The sequence below is a fragment of the Castor canadensis genome, chromosome 4 (genome assembly GCF_047511655.1).
Source record: "Castor canadensis chromosome 4, mCasCan1.hap1v2, whole genome shotgun sequence".
Taxonomy (NCBI): Eukaryota; Metazoa; Chordata; class Mammalia; order Rodentia; family Castoridae; genus Castor; species Castor canadensis.
The window spans coordinates 81778719-81789087 of NC_133389.1; the positions used below are offsets into that span (position 1 = coordinate 81778719).

General features: G+C 47.6%; 1 protein-coding gene across 1 annotated transcript in view; it reads left to right on the top strand.

Moving 5' to 3' along the window:
• Positions 1-8836, top strand: part of Tfcp2l1 (transcription factor CP2 like 1) — a 59198-nt gene extending 50362 nt beyond the window's left edge. Inside the window, exons 14-15 of the mRNA XM_020175363.2 lie at positions 1669-1720; positions 2821-8836. Of these exons, the coding sequence (XP_020030952.1) occupies positions 1669-1720; positions 2821-2867 (99 nt within the window). The 3' untranslated portion in view covers positions 2868-8836. The remainder of the gene's footprint in view (positions 1-1668; positions 1721-2820) is intronic.
• Positions 8837-10369: the final 1533 nt, after the last annotated feature.

The following is a 10369-nucleotide window of genomic DNA, read 5'->3' on the forward strand; positions in this document are numbered from 1 at the left end:
ACTAGAATATTATGTTAAAAGCTCCTTCTAGGCTCGTTTCATATTCCGCTCCCCACCTGCTGGGGTGAATTTTGTTCTTCCTTAACAAACTTCACGGAAGTGGAATCTGAGTGCGTACTTCTGGGACTCCCTTTGGAGACTTGGCCTGCTGACGTGTACAGCAGGAGGGCTTTACACCACTGCGCAGCATAAATGATTAGCTCACAGGTGACTTGTGATTCTGCGTTGATGCTGGGGCTCGTTCCAGTTTTGTGTTCTTATAAATGTCTTTGTATATGCACAGGCAGAGGGGTTCTTATCTAGGATACGTGCCTTGGAAAATGTACACAGTCGTCTCCACCAGGTTGCACATTAGTTTTCTAGATTTACATCCCTCCCCGCCAGCAGTGGCGCTGCCAGTTTTCATGGCTCCCATCCTGGTTTTATATATTATATATGAAATTCATATTTATATATATATTATATATTTTTTGCTTGTACTGGAGTTTGAACTCAGGACCTAACACTTTCTAGGCAGGTAGGTACTAGACCACCTTTTTTGTGTTGGGTATTTTTGAGATAGAGTCTCTACTTTTTTTTTGGCCTGGGCTGGCCTCAAATTGTGATCCTCTTGCTCTCTGCCTCCTGAGTATCTAGGATTACAGGTGTGAGCCACTGGCACCTGGCCTTCTAGATTAATTTTTGTTCTTGAGGCACCCCCATTTTATAGATTGAGCTGCAGAGAGAGAAAGACTTATCCATGGTTACTGGGGAGTTGGTCACAATTGCAACTCTAAAGAGGTTGTGCATAATTGTTAGGTTCCTGCCACATCTGCAAAGACAGGGAGTGGTGCCTCTTTTATATTTTGTCCTCATAGGCACTGAGGCACAAATTCTAGTAATTACCATTTTGGTTTTTCAAAACAATTTATAATCATGTGCCACTTTAACAATGAGATGCCTTGAAAAGCCTCCTCAGGTGATTTTGTTGTCATGGGCTCATCCTGTGTGGTGCCCACACGCTCATTACTGCAGTGCAGTAGATGCAGTAGACATGAGATGCTGCTTTACAGAACACTTAGAAGGAGCACCCTCAAAAATAGTAACGGAAAGCAGAAGCCACGACCACAGTCACATAGTCACGTTTACCGGTATTAATACATGTGCTTTGTATAATTGGATGTGCAGCGCTGACGGCATGGTAGGTTGTTTAACACAACATCACCACAAACACAAGTAACTCACCGTGCGGCCACATTACCATGGCTACCGAGCCACTAGGCAGTAGGAATTTTTCAGTGGCTCTACCATTGTGGATGAGGTGTGTGACTGGCCTTGGTTTCCTATTTGTTCCCATTGCATGCATACACATTCCTACAATGAGTCCATTGCAGAGTTGGAAAACCTAGTAACTCAGAAAAGACAAAATAAGTACAATCAACCACCCCTGTGCTATGTGAAATGATACTACCCCGGTCCTTTCCAGGCTGTTTTCCATCCTTTCTGTTACTTAGAGTTGCACACACTGACTCTGTCATCTGTTTCTCAGTAGATCTGTAGTGTCACCATGTACCTGCATAGTGTAGCTGAGCCAGTGTCATTTCTACAGCTGTGAGTAGCTAGGCTCTGTGGCATTGAGCCTTTTTATATTATTAACTCATCATTGAGGAACTGTCTCTTGCCTTTCAGATGGTGCAAAATTTCCAAGATGAATCTTGTTTTAGCCTCAGCACATTAAAAGGTAAACTCCCTTCCTGATGTCTTGTTTAATTAAAGTACGTTGGCTGTATCCCTTGATGTCTGGGATGAGGGAAAACTGGATAGGTAGGTGGGTGGGGCCTGCCTACAATAGGGTCCCTTCAGAGGATGGCTACCTGGGATCAGCCTTTGGGAACACAGAGTGCCTAGGAAACCCCAGTGTGGAGTTCAGTGGCAGGCAACATGGGTCAGGGACTTTAAGGGGGGCTTGGGCATGGACTTCCACCTGGGCCAGGTGTCCCAACAGGACATCAGCATCCCCACTTTGCTGAGAGATACTCCCCATGTGCCAGGAGTCTGTGCTTATTCACAGAAGGAAGAGACAGCCTTGCTTTCATTTTTCCTTGGGGCTAGGAGGTTGGATGGATGGGCTATGTGGAGGCTTCTTACCACCCTTGTTCTGTGGATCTAGCCTGTGTTAGTCAGCTTTTCCATTAATATAACAAAATACCTGAGATAGTCAACATAAAAAGAGGAAAGGTTTGTTTTGGCTCACAGTTTTAGAGGTTTCAGTCCATGGTCAGCCCCATTGTTTTTGCGCCTGTGGAGAGGCAGACCACTGTGGTAGGAGTATGTGGTAGAATAAGCTGCTCACCTCATGGAAGAGCAAGCGAAGAGAGAGGAAAAGGAGGGGCTGTGTTCCAATATCCCCTTCAAGGGCACACCCCCATCAATCTAACTTCCCACTAGGCCCTGCCTCTTAACGGTTCACCACCTCCCAATAGCACCACAGACTGGTGACCAAGCCTTTCATTCATGGGCTTTGGAGAACTTTTGAGATCCAAGTATTGCACAACCAATGAGTGCCTTGATGGGCCTAGAAGCCCCCATAACATCCCTGCCAATCATGGTTCGCCCAAAGCCTCCTGGGACATAGATGCTTTTATCCTTGGGTAGAAACGCCCGTTGACAAAAAGAAATGAACAAGGCAGATGACAAGGTGTGTGCTGACATTGCTGCTTCTGTCAGTATATTCCTTTGTGTGGCCTTATTTTGGTGGTCCTGCCTTTGGGGACATCCAAATAGCACAATACTGTGCCTTGATTCCTATGAAGCACACTTTGCGGCATTTCTCTCTTGCAGCTGAGAGCAATGACGGCTACCACATCATCCTGAAATGTGGACTGTGAGTAGAAGTAGGACGTGCACCGCTCCATGCCCCACAGATCCCCTGGGTATAGAATTCACTACTGTCAGCTGCTGTCTCATCTGGCGAGCTGAGGCTACGAGGGACCTGCCCAGCCCATGGAAGCTATAGACCATCAACCAGCAGAAACCTGTGGACACAAAGGCTGGCATGCAGAAAGCCAATGGCTCCTCTCTTCCTTCCTCTTGGCCTCCAGCATTTGAATGGTTCCTTGTTCTATTTCTCAACCCTAATATTCTAAAGAAGCAAATAGTAGGGTCATCTCTGAAGCCTTAAACTCCTCAATTAGAGGATCATTGGCACTTTGGTGCCACCTGTATTGGTCCAGTCTGCCTCCAGCAAAAGCCCTGCCTCACGCTGTGCCTTTACCTCCTCTGGCAGCTGGCTTGGAGCCAACTCTGCTGACCTGATAGGGGAAATTTGCCACCCTCCCCTGTCTTTGTCCTTGCCTGCCTTTGCAGTGATCCTGGTGGGCACCTGTCTCTTGTCTTGGATGAGTTGATGTGCCTTCTGTCTCTTCGCCTTGTTTCTAAAGATCTGCTGCAGTAAAGCCTAGACAGACGTTTATGTCTTCGCATCAGTGTGGTCAGTGCCATCGTGTATCTGTATGACCTGCCTCATGGATGCTAGCTAGTTCTGAGCCTATCTGGGGACCCAGAGGTGGGGTAGGACTAGAAAGACACTTCTCAAACACATCCTCATGAGCAGAGAAAGGATTAGAACAAAATGACTCCTCTTGACCTGCTTGGTATAATTTTATTTCCTAAGTAGTCATGGGTAAGGAGGATTAGTCATCATCAGGTGACCTTGACCATCAAAATATCACACCTTGGACTAGGGGCGTGTGGCTCAGTGGTAGAGTATTTGCCTAGCATGTGTGAGGTCCTGAGTTTAACCCCTGTACCACAAAACAAACAAAAGAAAAATAAACTATACCCTTTAGGATAAACTGACAAAATCCCATTTAAAGAAGATCTTGGTTGGCCACTACCAAGTCTACCAAGTTTCTTAAGGACATTTTCTAGGAGGAGGCTCATTTAAGTTTTTATCTTTTTCCATTTTGGGGGAATATGTGTAGGGTACTTTGCCTGCGTTAGAGTGGTTGGATCACCTTTCTTAACTATCAAGAAATCTGAGTATCAATAACCATGGTAAACTTAGGATTTTTGTCTTTGTCTCTGTTCTTGGAATTCAGCAATCTGTACTGGCACAAGGCGTCAACTCCTTGCCAATTTTGGTTCATCTTCTAAGCCATGGTGAGCCCTGGACCACCTGAGTGGATTTCACAGCTTCTCAAAATTGAGCTTTTGTGGAATTTAGTGCTTGACTCAAAGCTCAACAGAATGGACAGACCTTGTTTTACAGGTGGGGAAACTGAGCCCCAGAGAGGCTAAGCTACCTGCGTGATGTCACATAGTGATAAGAGTAATGATATAAGTTTATCATATAAGCCAGGACACCTCTGGGAGTAAAGGGCTCTATTAATGGTTGTGTTGGGACAGTTGCTGTGCTCTGGCTTCCTTGTCCTTTTTAGGGGGAGGGGTTAACAGCTTTATGGAGATGTCGTTCACATGCTCTCCAGTTTACCATTTTAGTGCACAATTCTGTGGTTTTTAGTAAATTCACAAAATCACAATCAATTTCAGGACATTCTTATCATTACAATCAAAAGAAACCTATATTCTGGCTATCACAGCTCCACCCCTCTCCCCGCCTCCCCACACTCCCCAGCCCTAGGACTCTACTAGTGCCTGTACTTTCCATATAGATGGAGTCCCGTAGTGTTCTGGACATTTCATATAGAAGGAATCATGTAGTGTGATCCTTTGCGATTGACTGCTTTCCCTCAGCAAGTGTTCTAGGGCCATTCATGGTGAGCTCGTATCAGTACTTTGCCTTTGTATTGTCATGTCATATTTCAGCACATGGACCTTCTGTGTCCATCAGTTGTGGACGTTTGGACTGTTTCGACTTTGGGGGGGGTCTCATGAATAATGCTGCTATGAACATATTTGTATAAATCTTTGTGCTGACATGTCTTCATTTCTTTTGGGAGTGTGCATAAAAGTAGAATTGCTAGGTCATAGTAGCTTGTATTTTTGTTGCCCTCTTTAAGAAACCATTGCCCAATCGAAGGCCAGGAAGATTCATACCTGTTTCCTTCTAAAAATTTTCATGGCTTTATAGTTCTCACAAAATTTTTGTAAATAGTGTGAAGTAGAGATCTAACTTCATTTTTTTGTATGTGGGTAGCTACTTATTCCCACAAGAATTATCGAAAAGACTCTTCCGTACCTGTGGAGTTGTCTTGGCCCCCTTGCTAGAGGTCCCTGGTTCTTCCTGGATCTTCCTTTCTGGGGTGGGATCACGTCACTGGGAAACTCCCCTTTTCCCTGCCTCATTCTGTTAGGCTCCACTCTATTTATAACTGCCTCTCTGTTCCACTCTTGCTCTCTTTTCCCTTCCCCATCTCAGCAATCCTGGGTCACACCACTCTGATTTCTGCCATCTTTCTTGGTACATGTTCCATGTCTGGACCAATCATTTCCTTTTCTGAATCAGGAGGAAACTGAGTCACGTAGAAATGGAATAATTTACTCAAGACCATACAGCCCATTAGTGGAAGAACCAGGCAGGGCTAGACCTTTGGTCTTCTGATCTTCAAGGTGTCTGTGTGGTCACCACACCTAAGTGACCACTCCCTTGGCCAGGTGAGGGGAGGCTAAATTTGAACTCTTAAGAAACTTGGAAGGTTTCTATTTTTACTTTCTTTTAAAAGAGGGTCTGACAAAGGACTGTTACCTGAAGTATGCTGTTAGTCAAGCCTTCTGTTCTCTGATGTGCCCCTGGAGTCTTCTTACCTTCCAATGGTTATAATTAAATCTTGTACCTTGCAAAGAAAAAAATGATAAATACCAAAAGAGTACAAACAGTTATTTAGTATCAAATTGTCTCAGCTGCCTAACATTTCATCATTTGGCCCCTTCCATGGGAGTTGGATGAGTTAAAACTGTAGGGTTTTTTAAATTGCAGTAAAATACAGAAAAGCAATTCCTGTCCAGTGTCTTTCTTGTGATCTGGGAAGGAGTGGGGCAGCTCTTTTTTAGGGTCCTCCCCACCTCCCCTGTCAAGTATTCTAGGTGCTGGCTTCTTGGTAGCAGCAGCTTTTTAAAGTGAACCCTGGAGAAAGAAGATACAAGAGCTCATCTCAAGGCCAAGGCTATTTATCTTAAAATGGAATCCCAACGCTCAGTTCTTTACTATGAGGCCATCACACTTGCCAGGTTCTGTTTGCCATGTTGTGATTCTTTCCCCTGTTCAGCAGGTTGTACCTTTCCAACAAGGAGACGGAGGCTACCAATGGGGGAAACAATAGAGTTGCTGGGGGAGGAGGGCGGGGGGGAGTTCCAAGTCCTGACTTGGGGTCCTAGGCAAAGGCCAGGCATTGCCCCAGTGACCTCTTGCCCAGGCAGCCTTGGCCCTTGAACAGTGCTGTTAACCTAGAAAAGGCTTTACCAGGAAAGGGAGCTGAGCAGCAAGCAGGTCACAAATTTCCAAGTCTAGTGTTGCTTCAGGGGCCTGCCCTAGTGACCAAAGTTCTGAAAATCATTAACAAGTTGATGAAATAATGAAATAAATGGACAGGTTCTTTTGCTGTTGGCAGTAGAACAGAGGGAAAAATACCCTGGGCTCTCAGGGAGGGTGAAGGAGCTGAAGGTAGGGTTTGGGGAATTGAGAGTCAGGACCAAGAGTCAGGGGTCCTGGGCCCATGCACAGCAAGTGTCTTCCACAGGTTGGGTGCTCAGTGAATGGTCTAGCTCAGTGGTCGAGTGCTAGGCCCTATGTTTGAGACCTAGGACCACCACAAAAGAAAAATACAGACTGGGAGACCTCAGAGTCTCTGCATGACAGTTACATGATGAATCTGAGGGTGGCAGGGCTTTCCCATTGTTTCATCTTTGTCAGAGTCATACAGGGGGCACGTGACCTTTGTGTGCACATCTGGGTATGTGGAGCCACCAATCAGTGCTCTTGCATTGCAAGGGTGCAAGCATCCCAAGCTCAGTCAGAGTGTGTGTTGTGTATGCTGTTGGAGCCCTTAGCACGGTGTGGCCTAGGCACAGACCACCTTTGCATTCGGGGAGTACAAGCTCCCCAGAGTTGGAGAGAGGGCACTCCTGGAGGAAGGTGACATGACTCTCATTGGGGGTTTATACCCTGAGTCAGCTTTTTAGAGAGTATGAGCGGTGCTGGGAGACTAGCCACACAGATAAGCAGGGTCCCTGACATTGGTCTCCATGCAGCTGCCCTGGGCAAACTCTTCTTCCAGTCTCCCTGGGGCTGTGTACTCTAGATCTTGCTAGTCCAGCTGGCTGGTCTGAAATGTCTGTCTCCACCTTCCCTTCTCTTTGTCCCTTGGGGATAGGGCAGTGAAATCAGAGGGCCAATGAGTGCTAGTCTGACCTCTCTGGCCTCCTAGCATCCCTGCTTCCTTGCAGTCTGCCACATTTTTCAGGAGAGCTCCTGACACCCCTCTAAGCTTCTAGGTGGGCCTGCCAAGGCCCCTCCAGGCTCTCTTCCCTACCCTCTGCTACCCCCTGGGTAGCACCTAACAGATAGGGTGGGGTGCTCCCTCTCTTGAAGGCCAGAGCCACAGATCTAGCGCCCTCATGGGCTACAGGGGGCAGCAGCTGCCTGGGCTGGTCACAGGAATATTTCTGTCTTGGGAGAGAATAGCCTGATCTCATCTCCAACTAGTGCCTGAGGCTCTCTTAGCTTCTCTGGGGTCTGCAGACCCTTCCCCACCTGTCCTGCCATTCTTCCTGCTCATGGAGGGACTGCCAGGGGCAACTCCCTGCCTTCCTTGGGCCCACGTTTCTGGGTTGGCCCTGGAGGGTAGGGATCCTTGCGTGGGGTGGTATGGCCTCACCCCCATAGCTCATCCATCCTCCGTGGACCCCTCAGGTCTTCTCCATCTCAGCGCAGGCTGTGTTAGTGTCAGTCACCACTAACTGGCCTCCCTTTGGCCAGGCCTTGCCCCCCACTTCTCTCAGCCTCTCACTGGGTTCTCCTCCAGCACCATGGGGAGTTCCCAGTAGCCCAGGCTCTTGTGTGAGAAAACCAACATTGGGAAGTTAGGTACAGGCCAGTGTCCTACAGTTACTATAGGTTCAGCGTCCTTAATCCCCAAATCCAAAATGGCAGACTTTGAGCACTGACACGGTGCCACAAATGGAAAATTCCACACCTGACCTTGGGACAGGTCACAGTCAAAACACGGGTACAGTAAAGATCTATAAAATTCCCCTCAGGGAATGTGGATAGGTGTATATGAAACATAAGTGAATTTTGTGTTTAGACTTGTGTCTCGTCCCCAAAATACCTCATTGTGTTTATGTAGATATTCCAAAACACAGTGTTTTCGTTTAGGGCTACTCCACCTGTAATGGACTGAGTCAAGGTGAGCGTCCTGGTGTCCCCACCTAGGCTACTCCTGTGCTGTAGGTGGGACACCTCATTTACATACTGCTGTGGTTTCTGTCCTGAGCCTGCCTCTCTGCTGGGGAGTCAGAAATGGAAGGCTACTGTTTGGTGAGCCTCTTCCCCAGCCCTCCCCTTGCTGGGTAAAGCCTGGTGTCTGCCCTCTAAGGTCCTGAATTTAAAGTGATTTCTTTCTTAAGATTTGTATCTCACCCACCTTCCTTCAGACTGGGTGATTCTTTTCTCAAGGTGGTGGGGGTACCTAATGGGGTGGCCCACATGGGTCAAGCATGTGTGACAGGTTATGAGGAGGCGTGACCATTGAGACCCTAAGTTGTCATACTGCCACATTGTTTTGTACCTGAAATAAAGCATATTTTGCACTTGTTACTATATCATTGTGCCGGTGAGAAATCTGTATGTGGGATCTGTGCTTGGGTCAGAATGCAAATAAACTCATTTGTAAGAAAACCCATGGCTCAGGCCTCCTGGTGCTTTGTTTGTCATGGTTGTTATCATGGTGAACATAGATTTTACGTCACAGTCATGCTCACAGCAGTCCCGTGCTACAGCCCTCAGTCATTAAACTGTAGCACCCTGGTCCCCTCCCCAGCCCCTGGCAGCCACCATCTACTTTGTCTCTATGACCTTGACAACTTTAGGGGCCTGATTTACATGGAATCACTCAGCTTTTGTCTTCAGCATCTGGCTAAATTTGGGGCTTGGGTCAGACATCCTCCTCCCTTTTTAGGCCAAGAAGTATTCCATGGGGCCTTAAAGACTCGTGTGCGTGTGTGTGTGTGTGTGTGTGTGTGTGTGTGTGTGTGTGTGTGTGTGTAAAGGAAAATGATGGCTGTCGATTCAGATGCTACCACAAAATACTACAAACTATTCTGGGAAGTCCAAATCAAGACCCCAGCAATTCTGTGTCTGGAGACAGCCTGGTTCTGGGTTCATAGATGCATCTTCTCAGTGTGTCCTCGGTGGAGGGGTGAAGGAGCTCCCTTTTTTGTAAAGGGCTCCACCCTCATGACCTAATCATCCCAAAGGCTCTACCTCCTAATCCCGCCTTGGGGTTGAGGGGGGTGTTGTCAAACAAACACAGACATTCAGTCTTTACCAAGGAAGTCGGGTTGAAGGATTCAGAGTGGAAATAGAGAGAGAGAGAGGTCAAGGCCAGCCCCTGGGAGTTGCCCTGCTTTCTGCTTGACTGTGACTGCCTTGTCAGAGAGCCCAGATGCAACCAGGAGAACACAGGAGCTGAGGGTGTGCTCAGGAGCACCTTCCAAAGGCTGAGAGCCCACCAGGGCTCTGTGACAGCGGCTCCTTCCTGCCGATCCACAGGAGACCTGGGTAGGTTGGGCAGCTGAGCCCCACTGAGGTCGTGCATGAGCAAGAGAGCCATGCTGCAGGGCAGTCTGTTCCCAGCAGGTGCTTTCAGGGTACGTTGCCCATGATGGCTCATTTGGGGCAGCAGTGTGGTCTGCAGATACTGGGCCCCACTCAAAGCTTCAGACTTGGCAGGTCTGAGCTGGGGCCTGAGGACCTGGATGGCTGAGAATTTCCCAGGCTGGTAGCCCAGGGCTACACTTGGGGGAAGCCTGGTAGTGGTGACACTCCCTGGTTTCAAATTCAGCTCCTGCCTCTGTGACTTGGGGCAAGGTTACTAAACTTCTCTTTGCCTCACTCCCCGCAGATGGGATCACTGCTCATGCGTGCCTCCAGGATAGTTACGTGGACTAAATGAGTGGGCCAAACTAAAGAGTTTTCAGAGGCCTTGGCACACAGTAAGCCAGGAGGAGGCAGGAGGTTTGTTTTTGTGATTTTTTTAAATGAGTAATTCACAATGTACTTTATTTATTTACATTTGATGGTCCTAGAGATGAAACCCAGGGGTTCTCAGTGTTAGGCAAGTACTCTGTACCATTAAACCACACCCTACGCTCCCGGGAGGTTTGTATTCATGGTTCTAACTCCAGATGAGACCCAGTGTCCTGAGCAACT